Genomic DNA, 19,914 nt, shown 5'->3' with positions numbered 1-19,914 from the left:
ACACACACACACACACACACACACACACACACACACACACACACACACACACACACACACACACACACACACGGAAGTGCAGCAGCACACAAATATGCAAAAGATTACAAATTAAATATTATGGTGCAAATCCTCTATATTAATAACAATGCTCAAAGGTCCAAATGTGCCTGGAGCAGGGAATGGGACAGAATTACAGTTGTCAAACCAATCAGCAGACTGATTGGTTTATTGCATGTTAGGCCAAAACACACCTATCAATTATGAAGACACTAAGTACAACCCTATAGAACCATGCCCCCGACCGTGGATCGTTTTTTATACCGTCATATTAGCAAAAGTGGTTTTCGACATGACCTTAACGCACCTGTGCCATGTGCTCAATGCCATGCGCTCAGATCGTTAAAATAGGGCTCAGAGACCAAAAAAGCTCTGTGGAGCAGTTGCAGTGGTAACTGGGTTCATATCTATTTGAGGCACCTTTCATATTACAGAGTAATCTTACCCACTTTTAACGTAAATATATAAATTAGAGCCATTTTTAAAAAATATCAAAGAACAAAGGAACAGTGGTTTTCTCTCTCTCTCTCTCTCTCTCTCGCTCTCTTTCTTTCTCTTACGGTGTCCAGAGAGGCAGCAGCTCTCAGGTCTGGTAAGAAACCAACTTCCAGCAGGTGTAGCAGGAAATTCTGGTCTTCTATACCATAGACTCTGTCCAGGAACAGGACCATGGCTGCTTTATGGTCCGGACAAAAACCGGCTGACATGTCCGGCTCCACCACCAACCCATCTGTACATGCAGAGGCAACACATAACACATAACGCACAACACACACACACACAAGAAAAGTCAAGATTTTACTATCAACCGAGTGATTGCTTTTTATTTCTGTTCACACATTTTACCTTTTTTAAATCTGTTTTTATGCATGTCAGATAACAATGGTGCTAGAGGGTCTGCTTACCTTTAGCCACGTTGGGCATGGAGAAAGGAATACTGATGACCCCCACCAGGTCTTCAATAGGAATCAGAGACCGCAGAATGGCTCTGATACGGATCGCTTCACCTTTACCAGCATGGATTAACTGATATAAAATGGATAAGGTTAGTGTGAGTATCTATGAGTCTGTGTGTGTGTTTGTGTGTTGTCACTCACATGCATCTCTGGAGCACAGCGGCCTAGCAGGTCAATGAGAGCAGCATAGAAGGTCATGATGGCATTCCCCATGTGGATGGTATCATCTTCCTCTTCCTCAAGCATGTCACTACTACACACACACACACACACACACACACACACACACACAAAGTACAACTCATTTCCCTCCATTCAGTGACTTTAAATACACAAATTGGAAATGAATAATACATGTGTTTTGGTTGGAACAGATATAATGTGGGTATTTATAATAGCACTGTTCTACTGAACTATAAATGACTTCTAGAGCAAAGATAGTACACAGTTAATAACAAGACACTATGAAAAGAGGATGATCAAATAAAAGAGAAGCGAGGATGTTATCTTACAGTGTCTTGCTGCTCTCAGATGTAGGAGAGGGACCGTCCCTGGAGAGATCCTGAGAGATCTTAATGGCTTCCTCCATTGCTGCCAACAACCCATCCCCACCTTCACCCCGAAGGGCGGGGCCAAAACATTCTGGTCGGCGGATCAGAAGCCTCACCACAACATTGGCGTTCTCCTCCACGCTTTCACCTGGCAACAGAACAGTAGAGGTGTTCATGACAACATACTGTAGGCCAAACACATACTACACACACATATATACAAACCCAAATTCCAATGAAGTTGGGATGTTGTGTATAGCGTAATTAAAAACAGAATACATTCATTTACAAATCCTTTTCCACCTGTATTTAAGTGAATACACTTCAAAGACAAGATATGTAATGGTCAAACTGATCAACTTTGTTTTTTATTGCAAATCTTTACTTATTTTGAATTTGATGCCTGCAAAACGTTCCAAAAAAGCTGGGACAAGGGCAACAAAAGACAAATTCAAATAAACACCTTTTTGGAACATTCCATAGGTGAACAGGTCAATTGGAAACAGGTGAGTGTCACGAGTGGGTACAGCAGAAGCATCCCAAAAAGGCTCAGCTGTTCACAAGCAAGGATGGGGTGAGGTTCTCCACTTTGTGAAATACTGCATGAGCAAATAGTCCAACAGTTTCAGAGCAACTTTTCTCAACTAGCAGGAAGACATTTTTGATTTTGTCCTTTACAATCCATAATATCCTCAAAATATGCAGAGAATCTGGAGAAATCTCTGCATGTGAGGGACAAGTTTCAAACCAACAGTGAATGCCCGTTACCTTTGATCCCTTAGGCGGCACTGCATTAAAAAACAACCTTAAAAGGACATTACCACATGGGCTCAGGAACACTTTCGTTGTTAATTAAACACATTTTGTCGCTACATCTACAAGTGTGAGTTAAAACTCTACCATGCAAAGTGAAAGATCTATATTAACAACACCCAGAAACGCCGCTGGCTTCTCTGGGTCATCTCAGATGGACTGACACAAAGTGGAAAAGGTGCTGTGGTTTAATGAGTCTACATTTCAAATTGTTTTTGGAAATCATGGACCTCATGATGGAAAAGGACCATCCAGATTGTTATAAGCGCAAAGGTCAAAAGCCAGCATCTTTGATGGTATGGGGGTGTGTCAGGCAACATCCCATGTACAATCCCATGAAACTGTCATGTTTGTCACGTGCACGAGCCCGTCGGCAAGAGTCGAATTGTGTTGAACTGAAAGGTACACCAAGGTTTTGGAGGAACATATACTGCCATCCAAGCAAAGTCTTTTTTATGGGACGTCCCTGCTAATTTTAGCAAGACAATGTCAAGCCACATTTAGCATGTGTTACAACAGCGAGGCTTTGTAGTAACAGAGTGTGGGTACTAGACTGGCCTGCCTGCAGTCCAGACCTGTCTCACACTGAAAATGTATGGCGCATTATGAACATAATACGACAAAGAAGACCCCAGACTGTTGAGCAACTGAAGTCCTGCATCAGGCAAGAACGGAAAAGAATTCCACCTACAACGCTTCAACAATTAGTTTCCTCAGTCCCGAAACGCTCATTGAGTGTTGTTAAAAGGAAAGATGATATAACACAGAATGAGTGAATATTTGCGAAAAAAATTATAATATAATAACAATAAAGTGTATCAGTTTGAACAACAAATATCTTGTCTTGTAGGCATATTTAATGATTAAGGGTTGAAAAGGATTTGCAAACATTGTATTCCATTTTATTTCATTGGGATTGGGGTTTGTACATTGACAAAGAGGAACAACAGCTTATTGCTGAAAATATCAGATTTGACCGCCAATATACAGTAGTCAGCGATGAGGAAAGAGAATTGATGATCGCTCAAATTTTCACCGTTACAGAAGACAGCAAAGCGCAGGAAGTCGAGGTAGCGTTCACCCTCTACTGGGTTCCAGCCAATGTCGGGGTATCCATTGCGCACCAACATCACACAGCTCTGCAGCCCACAGCCAGCCAGGTACTGCACCACCTGCACAGGCAGACACCGTGACATCTTTGTATACCGCATGTGATTTGCTACTTAAATTAATGAAAAAATTTAAAATGTAAGCCTAAAAACCTCCAATGGTCTTCTAATATGTAGTCCCCCCTACATTTGTTAAATTGTTGTACACTGAATATGACTACCTCTCACTATAAACACAATACAAATCCTAACAAGCACAAACCGGTGCCTTCAGAATAACTGTAATTGAATTAATTCGATCTTTTTGACAAAACAGTACATTACACTTGTGCGTGTTAATGTTTGCCATCCTCACCTTCTCCAGGTCTGGCTCTCTTAATGCTAGGGCCAATTCATTATTATCCATGACCGATGCTGCAGCAACATCCAGAGGAGTAGAACCTCGCATGGAAGGAGAGGCTGAGGAGAGGAGAGAAGGGGAGGAGAGGGAAGGGGAGAGGGGAAGATGATCATATAAATACACCTAAGAGAATAGAGAGTCTTTTGACAAGAAAAACAGAGGTGTATCTATTCCTGGATACAGCACTGTTGGATACAAAGCATGGTTCAGACAGCCAATGTGTGCAATGTGAGTATTAAGAGATGGTGCTATAAAAACAAATTAGGTTTCGCAAAGTACCCAAACCCTCATCAGAAAACAGCACACAGCTTCTCTTTGTGCACCCACTGAACATGCTGGGAGAAAACAACTCCCCGCCTGTAAGAAACCACCCCCACTGGTGAAAGCAGGCAGGAAAGAGCAAGCAGAGGATCTCCATTTTCAAACATATGAGGATTTCTTGTGCATGTGTCACATACTGTCTGCATTCATCTTCTTGTATCGTGGTGAGCGGGCAGGTAGGGAGGCGCGAGCAGTTCGACCACCGACGCAAAAAGCGGGTACAATCCCATGAAACTGTCGTGTTTGTCACGTGCACGAGCCCGTCGGGAAGAGTCGAATTGTGTTGAACTTTTTCCTAAGCGAGCGACGCTCAGCGCAAATCAATTAACAAAAGATTTTTGAGATTCTTGCTGTTTGCGACTGCCCTAAAATATACACCTGTTGTCTAAACAGTAATCAGAACATAGCGCATTTAACAGGTAACATCAATAATCATGACTATGCTAAGTTAGCTAACTTTAGCTATAAGCAATAACAGTCTGTGGTTAAGACTAAGAATACCACTGTTTGTTGTGAATGGGGTGGCAGTAGCTCAGTCAGTCAGTAGGGAGTTGGGTTGGGAACCGGAGGGTAACTGATTCAAGTCCACATACGGACCAGAGTATGGTGGGGGACTGGTAGCTGGAGAGGTGCTAGTTCACCTCCTGGGCACTTGAGCAAGGCACCGAACCCCCCAACTACTCGGAGTGCCCTTCCATGTGCAGCCCCCTGACATCCCTCCATTAGTGCATGTATAGGTACTGAGCATTTAGGTCTGTTGTTAGAGATATATGATACCACAGTCAGCTAATGTCATTCAGATGTACAGCAGGGATATAGTTGCGCCCAGAATCTCTATTGTTCACAGGAGGAGGGGGGGGGGCAGAAGTGTGCCCCCCCGTGTAAAAACCCCTCCAGGCTGGATACACATCTGCAAAGTTTACTGCACAACTTGTACACAACAGTGGCCACTTGTACACAACGTGTTGTGTACAAGTGGCCACTGTATCAGATCTTGTCTCTTTGCAATTTATATTAGAAAGAAAGCTTTTTACTGCACATTGCACTGGTTTGATTGTGAGTATTGAATGAAATGTAAGTGAATCAAATTATTATTATTTATAATATATAATTACATACATTTCATATTGTAATTTGTATTTCAGAGGAAAAGAACACCATCATATGTACATTTTTTGGGAATTGGTACATTCAGTTGAAAATAATCTTAACTCAAGGTCCACTAGTATTTCTTTTTTTAGGAATTTTCAGCTTCATCAGTGAAGGAAGTTTGCTCAGTCATGGAAATGGCTCGGTTTGTTCACAAAGTATGGCACTTTGGTACTTAGGGCACTATTTTTTTTATCTGAGGCCACAGCGTATAGCGCCAAGCGCACATGCGTTTAGGGCGTGTCCAAATCCACTTTTTCTAGTTTGACGGCGGAAAAAAGGATGCCGGGCGCATGGTTCAAATGGGTTGTACTTAGTGTCTTCATTAATTCATAGGTGTGTTTTGGGCGTAACATCCAATCAACCAATCATAGGTCATCTCCCGTTCCCTTTAACAGCCAACCACGTTTGTACCTTGGCACATTGCTATTATGATGGTGAATTTACACCATAATATTTTTATTTGTAATCTTTTGCATGTTTGAGTGCTGCCCTGTGTGTGTAACAAGCATAGCGTGCATGCGCTGTGCACGAGTCTAGGCGCATTTTACTAATACGCTGTTAAAATAACAATGAAATGCTGCGTTACTGACTTTGACTTTTTGTTGGTCAATGGCGTGATTGCTTCCCGCTGCCTTAAGATAGCAATACGCGTAGAATGCACCTGAACACCTCCCTGTAAGACCAGCACGTCCATGGGCGCACAGATGGGTGCAGGTGCATTTGCTATTTAAAGGACCTAGGTGCGGGATGGGAAATTAAAAACTGCGTCCGTCTTAAAATAGCCAAGACATTTACGTCGGACATTACCGTGCTGCGCCGGGTGAAAGTTATAGCCGATAGGCTCCAAACACATGCTGCATGGTAACAACCAACTCTATATACTGATGAAAACGCCTTCTTTTGACTATCTAGTGTGCTATATTTACTTTCTGCCATGTTATTTTTAAATTCTGATTGTGAGTCGGAGTGCCCTCAAAAATTTCACACTGTAAGGAAAAAAGTATCGCCCATGACATGTGCAGCGCACTGCATTTTACGGATGATTACTGTTTTGCTACTCTACAGCTGTCAGAAATGATGCAAAAGAGGATGAATGATAAGTGTAAAACTCTCAATTTACGGCTTTCTGTTGGGTTAACCGTTGAGTGTCTATTATAGGGATTAACACATTTGTGTCCAAGGAAGTGATTTTAGACGGTCCACGAGATCATGAGTAACCTTTTCTTGCCAAGGTCACAAATGAACTAAACAGCGGAGAAGTAAAAACAAGACAACATCAGACATACTCACCTAGGCCAACACTGCTGTTCTCCAGCAGGTAGCTGAGATGGTCAAACATGGCTTTCTGGTTCTGACGGCTGATTCGACAGAAATAACAGAGAAAACGACAGCAGTTGGCCACCATTTTAGGAAAGGTGATTTCCTGCAAAAACACAGGCGTTTGTTTTAAGTCAAGTTTGCAAAAAAGGTTCAAATCAATACAAGTTTGCACTTTAAACTACTCGTTTACGCCACTGCGGCAGTGTGTGGATATTTCAACAGAGTGACAGTGTAAGTGACAAATTAGACAGAGACAACAAAACGGAACGAATCAGAGAAGTGAAAGAAAAGTTGCGTCTTGTTCTCTTTATTTATTTGTTTTATACTGTCCAACCAGTAAAACATGTAATGTTCTGTAGATGTGGTCATTATTTATTTAGTCATGTTATACCAGTCTAATATGACAGTCCGTTAAAATAAACCTTAAAAACTTTAATATAAGAATCTATTGTTATGCGTTTTCCCGTAACTTTTGTAATTTTACATGTTCAAAAATATCAAAATTACTATTGATATTGCAATGCATCAATGCAATGCATCACATTTTGTAAATATCAAGCAACCCTAGTCAAACCCAATCAAACCCCAATCATTTTGACTAGTGAAAACTAAATGGCTACTATTGAAGCCCTGATACAACATTAGAAACACCTCATACCTTAGAGTCTCCTCCACTGAGTACGTTGACCATGACCTCCATGACAGTCTCGTGCATCCCCAGAGCTCTCATCAAATTAGGATGTTGGTAGAACACCTTGTTGTTCATGATATCACTGCGGAGGAAGGGGGGGCGAGTTTAAAAGCTCAGTAAAGTTTTTCATCCTAAGGGCTCCAACGTATGGAGTAAGCACTGACTGAACATGGTATGCACAGTATATCACAGTAAAAAGAAAACAGAGTGATATTTCACTGGTACTGTAATCAATGTTTCTTTTTATACACACCATGGTATTGACTTTGGTTTTGAGTATTATGTACTTTTGGTGGTTTCGATACGACTACCAGATTTTTGGTATTGTGACATCCGTACGCTGAACAACAACAACCTTCCCTATTACCCCTCTCCAACATTTTTGACTTCTCTTTAGAAAAAAAATTAATTTTCTACCCATGTGTACCCATTCAAATCAAATGATTGCTGCCGTGACACATCTAGCAAGTACATTCAGAAGAACTTTTGAATTCACTGTAGTTAGTCTGCATTGGTTCAAATTTAAATTAGACTAGACCACATTTCACTGATTCTTAGAAAGGAGAATTACATATAATGCTCCCACATACAGCATATAAGAAACATGTCTTCACATAACATGAACATATTATTTATTAGTCATCATCATTTTCAATTGGTCGGTAAATACATCTATCCAGATGTGTCAACTGATGTCGCCAACTGTTGTTTTGTGCTCCTTTTTATATTTTAAATTATATACATTATAAATATATTATATACATTTTGGTTCAGGCACCGTTCCAGCACCGGCTTAAAAGTATTGTTTTAGCAAGAAAAAAAAAAAAAAAAAGATACCCAACCCTAGTGTTGAGGAGCTTGACAGATGAGTGTGTTCTCACCCCAGCCCTCTGATCATCAGTTTTTCCTCCTCTCTTCCCATTCGGACACTCAGCAGGGATCTGATCTGACCCAGAGCAGCCAACAGGTTGATAGTGTCCTCGATTGATACAGAGTTTATAGTGTAGGTCTTAGGAAGGGCCCGCACCTGAACGGATAAAGACATATCATACAACTTATTGGTAAGGCCCCACACAATTCTAGAGCTGCAACAATTAATCCATGAATTGTACACTATTAAATTAATCTGCAACTATTTTGATAATTGATAAAACGATTTGAGTCACCTTTTATGACAAAAAAAAGGAAATAATCTCTGATTACAGCTTCATAAATGTGAATATTTTCAAGTTTCTTCTCTCCTCTATGAAAGTAAACTGAATATCTTTGAGTTGTGGAGAAAACAAAGAAGTATAAAGATCTTGGGACTTTGGAAAACACAGACCTACTTTTTTTGCAGTTTTCTGACATTTTATAGACCAAACAACTAATCCATCAATTGAGAAAATAATCAACATACATCTCGGCTATGAAAATAATCATTAATTGCAGCCCTAACTACACAGTACTTTACTGTGAGAAGCAGACTGCAGACTGAGCAGGATGGTCTGTTGGTTAAAGGTCCCATGACATGGTGCTCTTTGGATGCTTTAATATATACCTTAGTGGTCCCCTAATACTGTATCTGAAGTCTCTTTTATATAGACCTTAGTGTTCCCCTAATACTGTATATGAATTCTCTTTTACATAGGCCTTAGTGGTCCCCTAATACTGTATATGAAGTCTCTTTTATATAGACCTTAGTGGTCCCCTAATACTGTATCAGTCTCTTTCCCAAAATTCAGCCTTAGTGCAGAATTCCAGCCACTAGAGCCAGTCCCACAATGAGCTATCCCTAGTATGTGCCATTTCTGAGTCTGTAGCTTTTGAGGAAGAGAGGCAGAGGGGCATGGTGGAGGCTGGGGATGTGGCCTTGATCAACTGCCACGTTGCTCGTTTGAAAGTCATAATGTCTCTTTCTCTCATTAGTGGGCCAAATTCTCTTGGCGGGCAAAGCAGAGAAAGGGGAGGTAACCTTGACCCTTATGACCTCATAAGGAGCAAGATTTAAGATTGGCCCATGTGAGCTTTCATTTTCTCAAAGTCAGAGTAGGATACCCAGGGCTTGGTTTACACCTATTGCCATTTCTAACCACTGGGGACCATAGGCAGGCTGGGGGAATGCATATTACCGTTTAAAAAATACTCATAAAGTGAAGGTTTCATCCCATGAGACTTTTAACATTCTCATAATTCACTAGGTAATAATTAAGATTAAGCCAGGACATGTCCAGGCCCGTCTGAAGTTTGCAAGAGTGCATGTGGATGATCCAGAAGAGGATTGCGAGAATATCATGTGGTTAGATGACCCATGTATCGTGAGATTTTAAGCCAAAACCTCCTTCCATCAGTGAGAGCCTTGAAAAGGGAAGGTGGCTGGGTCTCCCAGCATGACAATGATCTCCAACGCACCGCTCGGGCAACGAAGGAGTGGCTCCGTAAAAAGCATTCTAAGGTCCTGGAGTGGCCTAGCCAGTCTCAAGACCTCAACCCCAATGTTGAAATGCTACTTTGTTTTAATGCAAGGACTATTACATGAAAAATGGGGACATTTCTCACCATTAAAAACTTCCAACGTGCTTATTTTAAGTCCGAAAGAATATGGAAAAAGTGTGTGTATCTTTAATTTTAGCAAAAATATAAGAGAGGCTTGGCAAAAGATGTTAAAGTGGCAGAGATATTATTTGTTATTTGTTTGTATTGTTACAGCTGAAATGTTTAACAGCTCCTCTGCATTGTTAAATTAACTTGCTTCTCTCCATATACATGGATAATGTTCGTTATTTGTATTTGCACACTCACACACACTTGCCCTTATTTGATAGCTGGAAATCAAACCGTGGATGTTGCCGTGGTGGGATTATGGACTTTAACCAGGAGGAAACCAGGCATCTGTCATATTCTAATGTAAACAGTGTCTTCAATGGTATGGTGTATCTATTAAAACAAACACACACAGGCCAAAAAATACCTGTCCTCCAATGCCATCATACTGGCGATGCAGCAGGACAAACATGGCTCTGACCAGCTCGGGATCCTCAATAACTGACTCCTGAGCCCAGCGGACCATTGTATCTGAAATCAACTGCTGTAACGTATCTGCAGAATCAGAGAGAGAGAGAGAGAGAGAGAGAGAAAGAGAGAGAGAGAGAGAAAGAGAGAGGGAGAGAGATAATAGAGAAAAAAATCAGAAGGAGTGTGTTAGGGGATTGTGAGTCCATAATCACAAAAATCTCATAATTATTATTTTTTGTATATTTTTTCTTTTCACAGGGATTTATCAACCGCTTATACACAACTAAGTGAAACAAGCAGGAAATAACAGACCCATTACAGCACTGTCCTGATGTATTTTTACATTACCAATGGGGATCTTAAAGTGCTGCTGGAGTCGGTTGTTTATAATTTCCTACAACCCTAAAGTATCTGATGTATGTACAACATTCTAATTATTTTCCCACTGTACCATTAACCTGTAAAAGCTGTGGGTAATGCTAGAAGACAGTTCATGGCCTGATTCAAATGATCATCCAAAACCTGATTGTACCTCATGCAATTTACGGAAATCTGACCATTACATTAGAGATATGTTGTGTGTGATGTCAGTATTTTCCCACAACCTAAAAATGGTCAACTGTTTACATGCAACCCCCTGCTGTCTGTGTGTGTATCAGCTGATGCAGAAGACTCACTGGGTTTCCTTTCTTTTTTCTCCTTTGGCCGGTTGGCCATCTTGTTCTTCAGGTGAGCCACTTTCTCCACCAATGACAGGAGTCGACCTCGAATGGTGAAGTCACTGTCCCCATCTATCCCTCCATCCTCGTCCAACTCTATACCTGACAAAATGGAGAATTCAGTGTACAGTCCATAATGTAGTTCCATGAATATACACTATACAGATATTGCTGATCCATGATCTGTGGGGAACCTGGATATTGTAATACATTTGTGTTGCTGACTAGGTGAAGCTGAGGGATAGTTTACCACAGTGTCTCATCAGGTCCTCGTGGAAGTCAAGCAGCTGTTCTCGGATGTATTCAGGACAGGGACACTCCTGCTTTTCATCCTTAAAGTTTAGCAGCATGTTGATCTGCAGAAACACGCGGCCGTGACAAGTCCTGTTTATTAAATACTTCAACCACTTGGATCACATCACGTAAATCGAAACAATCATTCGTTCTTAGGTTTGGATGTAGGGAGCGTGTTCCCACCAGTGCATTGGAAAGCTGCTGTGTGACATGGAGTCTGCAATGGATCCAGCAACAGAAACCACCAAAGCAGCACAGAGTGAAAAAGTGTCTCTGTGACTAGTTTCACACTAGGGGTGTAAGTTACACGTTTTATCACTATACAATATTATATCAATTGTAAGAACAGCGATACAATATTTACTGATATCACAAAGTCTGCCGCAAAACTCTTTCGACCTGATTTAATTCAGGGGCCGGTGACAGATACGAGACGTTTTACCCATTTTACCTTGTCTTATATACATTTACAAAAAGCAACTACAATTTTGTTTTAATTGCATTATTATGCTCTTCCAGACATTTCAAATGAAAAACAAACCATTGTTTTAAGTTTGTTGTTAAGTGTCCAAATGCTCAGCTTTCATCTTGATTGTCTGCTGTTTGTTTCTAACACACTTCATATTGTTCTTCTACACTGCCTGATTATACTCTAGTCTGCTTTACTCTTGTACAACATGTGCTCCCTCTACTGTCCTGTCCTCCAGCCATGCTTTCTCTTCTTCAGTGGTGTTCCTACCTGTTCTTGTGGAGGAGATCTGAACTCTTTTGTCTTCTTGGCAGTGAGGGCTGCAGACATGTTGAGTGCCAGCATCACCTCATTGTAGCGGAACCGCTGGTTGTCTTGGAGACAGGCTACAAAGTCATCAGAGAAGGCCACCACCGCCTCGATGCGATGACGCACCTGGCAGTCGCACAGATACTGCAGCACATGGCACATCTGCGCGCGCACACGCACGTACACACACACACACAAACACACACACACACACACACACAGGGTCAACTACACAGACTGTTGACATGCTACTTAGTTTCAAAACAAGGACTACAGTCAGAAAGAAAAAGAGACTTCTTTCTCTTGTAGCCGTGATAGCCTTTGACTGAATGACTGGTCATTTTTATGGTCATTCTTAGAGGTGATGAGCTTTGGTAAAACTTTCATTGGTATGATTAAAGCTTTGTATTCTAATCCTTCAGCCCAAGTCCTAAACGGACTCCTCCTCTTTATTTCCAGTTTCTAGATCCTCCCACCAAGGTTGCCCCTTTAGTCCTCCACTATTTGTCCTCTCTCTAGAGCCGCTGGCCCAAGCCATTCGGCAGTCTATTATGGTGTTACAAATATGCACTCGTAATACACAGCATCATCTCTCAATATTTGTGGACCATGTTTTTTTTTTTTTTTTTTTTTAGAAAACCCCACTCAGTCTCTTCCTCCCCTTCTATTACTATATCACGAGTCTGGAAGCTTATCAGGCTTTAACTGGTCAAAGTGTGCACTGCTTCATTTAAATGATTCTGCCCGCAACTCAACCATCTCTGCCAACGTCCCTATTGTTAAGCAGTTTAAACAGTTAGGCCTTGAGGTCTTCAAAGACATGGAAAAGTGGATTAATTGATTTTGATTTCAATTTTGGCTCCCAACAATCACCAAAATAATACAATCGAGAAAAAAACATTATTTTGCCCTGTGTTGTTTTGCAAGAACACTCTTATTTTGTCTCGTGTTCTGAATGACACACGCGCACACCCGCAAGCACACATCTGCTGTAACGCTGTGTTCCCTTACTGTTAACAATTTTTTTTTATATTTAGGCACATTTAGTAAAGACAGTAGACTAGTAGTGGTCATAGTGAGTGAAAATGTGACGTGTAATGCATTATTGTGTTAACTATCTGGAATTTTTCATTAGCTGTGTAAAGTTATGTGTAATATCTGTAAAGCTGAACAGTCTCACTGTAGAAAAACAGATTTTATTCAGATCCAAAGACTCTTTCTGTGAGATAAAAGGACACTAAAAGATTATACTCTGGACACTAGCCATTATACCCAAAGATTAATTAGAAATTGTGTTAAATAATTGTGATTTCACTATTGACCAAAATAATCGTGATTATAAATGTTTACATAATCAAGCAGCCCTATTCCCCCTGTTGATTCAAGCCCGTATCTCAGTGGTTAAAAATGAATGTTTTGTTTTTGAATTTCTGAATTGAATGTTTGAATTTTGTGAGCTTTACACTACCTCTCTCCCCTCCTGCTGGCTACTGACACATTAGTGGTATCCAAATTTATCTGGAAAGGCAAGCGGCTGCGACCCAAGATGTCCACTTTACAGAGGAGGAAAGAGGATGGTGTTCTTTCAGTTCCCAACTTTAAATATTATTTCTCGTCCTTAGTCTTGGCCCCTCCGTACCTGGTCTAATCCACATGTGTCTTTTTGCTGTGATGCCTTGGGAGATTAACTGAAATATACTGCCATATAATGTAGCTTATAAGTAGCACACTTTTTTCCCATTATTCAACCAATCAGCACTTCTGATTGGTGGGAGGCCAATAATTCAATTCAATTTCAATTCAATTTTATTTATAGTATCAATTCATAACAAGAGTTATCTCAAGACACTATACAGATAGACCACACTGCAGAATTTAAGGGACCCAACAGTTCTAGTAGTTTCCTCCAGAGCAAGCAACCGTGCGACAGTGGCAGTGGCAATAACAGCCCCACAATTGAAACAAAGGGGAGTTCATTGTCTTAAAGACATTTTTCGTGAGATTGGCTTGTTAACCTTATCTGACTTACAAAATGCATTCAGTCTGCCACGTTCCGCTTTTTCTTTTAACTTCAGTTAGGATGTGGGCACGCGAGTTCCCAGGAGTGTTGATCTCGACTGGCATGATGTATGGTCTAACATTCCAGAAGTATCTCGCAATCCAGCAGATTCACTACAACTACTTCATACATAGAACATATTTCACCCCTGTGAAAATGCACCACATGTGTGCTTTCTATCATTACTTTTACACTGTATATTTCAGTGTTTTTTACTTATACACACTGGAATACGGAAGAGAGAAGGTCAGTGTGTTTATACCTGTGCGTGTGTTACCAGGCAGGGATTTTGCACAATTTTGTTGTCTATTTTCTTTGGACTTACAGCTGGTAAGAGAATGATTGGAACCCGTTGTAAGCCACCTCATGACATAACTAGCCGTGCTTGGACCCTTTCCTACTTGGATGTTGTGTACATGGAGCGCCAGAATTGACCCTGGCCAAGGACACTTGGCGTAGCATCCTTGGCTCCTTGAAGTCCGCGCTGTATACTTGTGCTACAGCCTTTACCTCAACCTGCGCAGGTGATTGGTCCCTTGTCTGGTGTGTGTGTCTGTTTCTGCATGCATGTGTTTGTCTCCCCTTGCTCCCAGGTAATGTAATTTGTAATTTTTTGTATTAGTTAATTTTTTTAACTTATAAAAAAATAAGTAAATAAAAAGGCAAAAAACATTTTCCGTAATTCTAAGGAGAATAAATGAAACCACAGTAAAAATAAAGTTAAAACTACTAATTCTGTATAAAGTATTTCATACTGTCCAACATAAAAGTAAGCCCTGTGTCCATGAAGGGGGTCAGTGTGGACATGGTGGAGAACTACTAATACCTGGGAGTGCACCTGCAAAATAAACTGGACTGGGCCAAGAACACTCAAGCCCTCTACAGGAAGGGCCAATGCCGTCTGTATTTTCAGAGGAAGCTGAGGGCCTTTAACATCTTCAGGATGATGCTGAGGATGTTTTATGAGTCTGTGGTGGCTAGCGCTATCTTGTTTGCAGTTGTATGCTGGGTCAGCAGGCCGAGGGTAGCGAACGCTAACAGACTCAACAAACTTATCTGCAAGGCAAGTGATGTTATGGGGGTAGAGTTGGACTCTCTGTTGGCGGTGTCAGAGAGGATTATCGTCACTATGTCTGTAAATACACCACTAATCTGACAGTGAAAAAGTGCAAGCACGTTTACAAACTGAGAGGGTGTCACCTGGAGTTTTACAGGCTCGGGTAGCTTCATCTGTAACAGTCCTTCTTTAGGCATGTTCCTCCCTCCATCAGCTTCCCCTTCCTTCACCACCTCCGGCTCCATGTGCGTGTCCACCTGCCCTTCCCGTCTTTCAGAGAACACAGATGGCTCAATCAGTCTGAGGATGTTCTTCAGATCTCCACTTTGGAACACTCCCATAATGAGCAGGGTGTAGAACAGCTTGATGAGGGGGACAAAGAGAAACTCAGTGCTGCCTCCTATTGGATCCCGCACGTGCATGCTGCCCTCCCGCACCGCCTCTGTTAGCATCTCGATGGTTTTCATTTTCAGGACATCTAAGGGAAATTCAGGGCTGTACTGGAAACAGTCTCCTGATCCGTTGTTACGAGACAATGGGCCAGTCCCACAGACAAAACTGGGGGATGAGAAGTGCATTCTGGGTCTCAGGGAGGTGCTGAGGCCGATGCCTGGCAGGCCATGTTTTTTCTTCTCATCTGGAAACAGAGTGATGCTCTTGGTTTCGTCTGTCATGGGAACAATGTACTCGTTGTTCATCATGAGGCGAGCCGTGGTGTAGCTGCTCAGGTGGATATCAATGAGGAGGTTGTAGTAGCCTGCACGAAGCAAACCTGTCGAAGACAGACAGAAAGATAGTTGTAAACATTCAATTAAAGATTAATCCCTAAACATACTATTTATGTTGTTATTAATGAACAGATTCAAGCCATTACCTGGTAGTACAAATAACATTTATTCTCTACATACAGTAGGTGTATATAGCCATTGTACTCATTCTCTAAGACTCTACTTAATACCAAGAGAACAGCAGGGCTCAACAGTAACGCCTTGGCAACCAGATTAAGTCAATTCTATTCTATTAAGTCATTACCCCACACGGGGTAAAAAGTGCATGTTAATTATGTGTTTAATTTAAAATGTTCAATGTGTTAACCTTTCCCCGATTTCTTTGTTTCCTACCGTGGTCAGAAAACCAGGGAAGACTCATTACCTCCAGGTCCGGCGTTATAAAGTGAATAACGTCAGGATAATTCATTCATTAGCTCACGTTTCTGGTTAGCTAATGAATGAACATGGCTTTCAGTCTGGGGTTTATTTCGGACACCGCACACACTGTCTACAAAAGTTATTCCACCAACTCTGCTCCGGTTGCATCTACAAGTCTGCTTTCTTTTTCTCTATCTCTCTTCTGCCCACTTTTTGCCTAATATTTAGCATGCATGCACGCACGCGTGCTAAATATTGCCGCACCGGTGACTACAGGAAAGTGGGAGAATATTCAAGTTCTCTTTTTTCTCCGCCTTTGCACACTCTGTAAGTGGTCATGGTGTCTGGAAAAGGGACGCAGCAGGCTACCAGTGAGCTTACATTACGCTGTGACTTTACCTATGGTGCTTTATTGTTGTCCAACAAATATTCAAAACGCATCAATGAGTCAAACTGTTGCACTGGGTGACATGTTCCTTTATTACCATGAACAAACTCTGTAGCTTATTTTGACTCAATCCCACATACCACATCCTGCTGGCACAATAACTCACAAGAGCACCAAATGTGGATTCATTTTTGCTTAAAAACCTCCCCCTGGGTGCCTGGGTAGCTCACCTGGTAGACCAGGCACCCATATATAGTGGTTTACCTCATGAGGCAGCGGCTCCGCCCTAAACATAAAGGCCTAAAATGGCCAAAAAATAATCTTTAAAAAATCAAATAGTCCCCATTACATGAATGATATTCCCTCCTGTTTGAGTTGTGTTTGTTACCAACTAAAAAACATAACTAACTACAGTGGACAGCTGTTTTAGATAATGACTGAGCCTTTTGTGGTTTTTTTACACACACAAAATATTTTTTAACCCCGCTACAATGGCTTGAAACAACGTAACCAAGGCATTTTTTCCACAAAAAAAAGTTACAGAGTCCATGATAGAAATTCAGGGATTTCCACAAAGTAATGAAATACGTGGGGCAGGGCACCTTTACATGAAACCATATGTTTGTGAGCCGTTTTTAAAGATGTACGTCTTCAGTTGAAACCACTAGGCTTGGTGCGGAGAGCACAAAGACAGGTCAGAGAAGAAAGAAAGAAAATTCATTAAAGATTGAATTGGGGTCTTTTTACAGGATTTGTTACAATAAAAAGTGTAGAATAAAGCAAAGCATATCTTTTAATTACATTTTTATTTCATTCACTAAAACAGAGCTCTACCAACTCAGTCTACAGTTATGCCACACTGCATCATGCAATCATGATTAATGAGTGTCTGAAATCTTAAATGACTTCTTATTAAAGAATAAAATACTGAGAGTGCGGATCGGACCACATTTTTCTGTTGTAGCCCGGCCTGTGTCCGACAGAGCAGTAACCCGGCCCATCGGGTCCCAATGGGTCACGTCAGGGTTATGAGGGCTATTACCCTACTTATTTCTCAGGGACAGGCTCTTGTACCTTGCATACAGTTACATACATTACATACATGCTTTCTAAATGCTGTGGGTGTTACCTGGCATGTACTTATTCTCTATAGCCTGCAGGAGCTGTGCCTCGTCTACGTGTGAGCAGAGGGCATGTGCCACCCGGTTGTTTCCCAGAGCACATATTGCTGAATACAGTCGGAGGGTATGGTAGTGAAACTTCAATAAGTCCCTTTGCTCTGACAGCTCTAGGATATCCACCGACCTGGGCAACACACAGAGAGACACTGCATGAGGAAGGAGAGAGCAGGAGAATAAAACGGTGTGTTTGTGTGTGTGTGTGTGTGTGTGTGTGTGTGTGTGTGTGTGTGTGTGCGTGTGTGCGCGTGTGCGACTGTGGGTACTTCACTTGTTCTCCTCAGGTATGTGCAGGGTCATGAACTGCAGAGGTTGGTTACACTGGACCAGCCAGCCATGTCTGTCATTCACTCTGGATGCCGACACCTGAAAGGAACAAATAATATCTCTTAGCACTTTACAGAAAGCATGCAATACATTTATGTTGCTTTTCACCCACCGTGTGGCACAGCAGACAGTTTACCTAGCATACTGCCTATGTGCAGTACAGTATGGAAGTCATATGACCCAGCATCATTTGGCAAAGAATCAGTTTTCCTGTTCAAAACAAGGACTAGCAACCAGAGTTTCAGACAAACTTACGATATAAAGGCTCTCATGTTGCAAGTACGACAAATATAAGCTAGAAGCTGTCTCAATTGTTTTCCAGAACTGTTAGTTTTTACATCCCTTTTTTCATTGAACAATTAGTAATTTGCCATGCTACATTTCTCTCTTTTATATCAACCTAAACAGACACACAAAAAAGCCAGGAAATGCACACCTACTATCGATAGGTAGGAGTAGTTACTGTACCTCGAGGAAGTGGTTGGGAACACGACTCCACAATACAGGAGTGAGAAATTGGACATGCAGCCGTGGAGGACACTGAGGTATTGGGTTCTTCCTCTCACTCTTAAACAGACCAGCTGACAGAGGCATCACATTCTGACAGTAAACAGACATGTTGACAACAATATATCAGACAGGAAAAAGCTATACAGACCAAAATGAATACTGTGGACATACTCATTGGGCAGTTTTCTCTGTCAACCAAGAGTTTTTGTTAATGAAGCTTTATGTGTATGTGTGTGTGTGTGTGTGTGTGTGTGTGTGTGTGTGTGTGTGTGTGAGTCCTTCTCACCTTAATACGCCCCAGTTCAAACTGAAAGACATTTGGGCTGGTGGCCTTGGCAAAGACTGCTGGGAACAGCTTGGTGCTGGGCTCCACCTGTTGAGACGAGAGAGTGTGAAAGTTGTTACGGAGGTCCGCTGACATTTCAGCCTATCTTGGCTGCTCTGAGCTCTGTGCACTGGCGCCACGGAGGGACGCCACACACACAAAGATGTCACAGAGCTGGATTAAAATTGTCAAAGTATCCCTTTAAGTCCAACTGGAATCACAATTAGTTATTACTTTTTCGCAGTCCAACATTAAGAGTTGAAATAATTTGTAAATCAATTGGTATTAGTTTGGTTATTGTGAGGAAGAAAAAATGTATTTTTCAGAAATGTTCCTTAAGCCTCTGAGTGATCATTTGGAAGCAGAACAGACAGTGGCACAAAGATGCAATGTAAACAAACTTTCTTTGATAACTTTAATTTACAAGCCAAGGACCTCAGTTCAAGAACAGGCAGGGTTTTGTTTAATCCTGGTAGCAGTGGTGTGAAGACCACAACAGACCATGAGTGGTCAATCAGTTTAGATGTTTAGTTTAGTTTAAAGCTGGTGCCAGACTGTTGTAGTAAAAGAGGTTGATGTTAGAAGCAACAAAATAAATGAAAAAAAAGAGAAAAAGTAGGGAGGCACATTTTGGTTTAAAAAGTAAAATGAAAAGAAAGCAGAAGAAAAAATGAGCAAGTGAGAAGAAGAAAGAAGCCAGGGTTGAAGAAAAAGACCATTCACAAACCTGTGACACCATATCAAATCTCCTAAATAAACAATCG

General features: G+C 41.4%; 1 protein-coding gene across 6 annotated transcripts in view; it reads right to left on the bottom strand.

The window, feature by feature from the left end:
* Window positions 1-19,914, bottom strand: part of ryr2a (ryanodine receptor 2a (cardiac)) — a 167,779-nt gene that overhangs the window by 83,173 nt on the left and 64,692 nt on the right. For 4 of the 6 annotated variants that reach the window (XM_034859532.1, XM_034859530.1, XM_034859536.1 and 1 more), the window contains 18 exons: window positions 19,112-19,198; window positions 18,784-18,915; window positions 18,260-18,354; window positions 17,940-18,115; window positions 15,418-16,046; window positions 12,120-12,320; window positions 11,337-11,442; window positions 11,045-11,188; window positions 10,324-10,451; window positions 8,255-8,400; window positions 7,341-7,455; window positions 6,653-6,785; window positions 3,845-3,948; window positions 3,417-3,552; window positions 1,529-1,715; window positions 1,158-1,269; window positions 966-1,086; window positions 621-790 (listed from right to left, as the gene is read on the bottom strand). In XM_034859532.1, coding sequence (XP_034715423.1) covers window positions 621-790; window positions 966-1,086; window positions 1,158-1,269; window positions 1,529-1,715; window positions 3,417-3,552; window positions 3,845-3,948; window positions 6,653-6,785; window positions 7,341-7,455; window positions 8,255-8,400; window positions 10,324-10,451; window positions 11,045-11,188; window positions 11,337-11,442; window positions 12,120-12,320; window positions 15,418-16,046; window positions 17,940-18,115; window positions 18,260-18,354; window positions 18,784-18,915; window positions 19,112-19,198 — 2,922 coding nt within the window. The remainder of the gene's footprint in view (window positions 1-620; window positions 791-965; window positions 1,087-1,157; window positions 1,270-1,528; window positions 1,716-3,416; window positions 3,553-3,844; window positions 3,949-6,652; window positions 6,786-7,340; window positions 7,456-8,254; window positions 8,401-10,323; window positions 10,452-11,044; window positions 11,189-11,336; window positions 11,443-12,119; window positions 12,321-15,417; window positions 16,047-17,939; window positions 18,116-18,259; window positions 18,355-18,783; window positions 18,916-19,111; window positions 19,199-19,914) is intronic. The other 2 variants (XM_034859531.1, XM_034859534.1) reach the window with 1 other exon arrangement.

Source organism: Etheostoma cragini, chromosome 21 (genome assembly GCF_013103735.1).
Source record: "Etheostoma cragini isolate CJK2018 chromosome 21, CSU_Ecrag_1.0, whole genome shotgun sequence".
Lineage (NCBI taxonomy): Eukaryota > Metazoa > Chordata > Actinopteri > Perciformes > Percidae > Etheostoma > Etheostoma cragini.
This window is presented reverse-complemented; position numbering and strand designations above follow the sequence as displayed.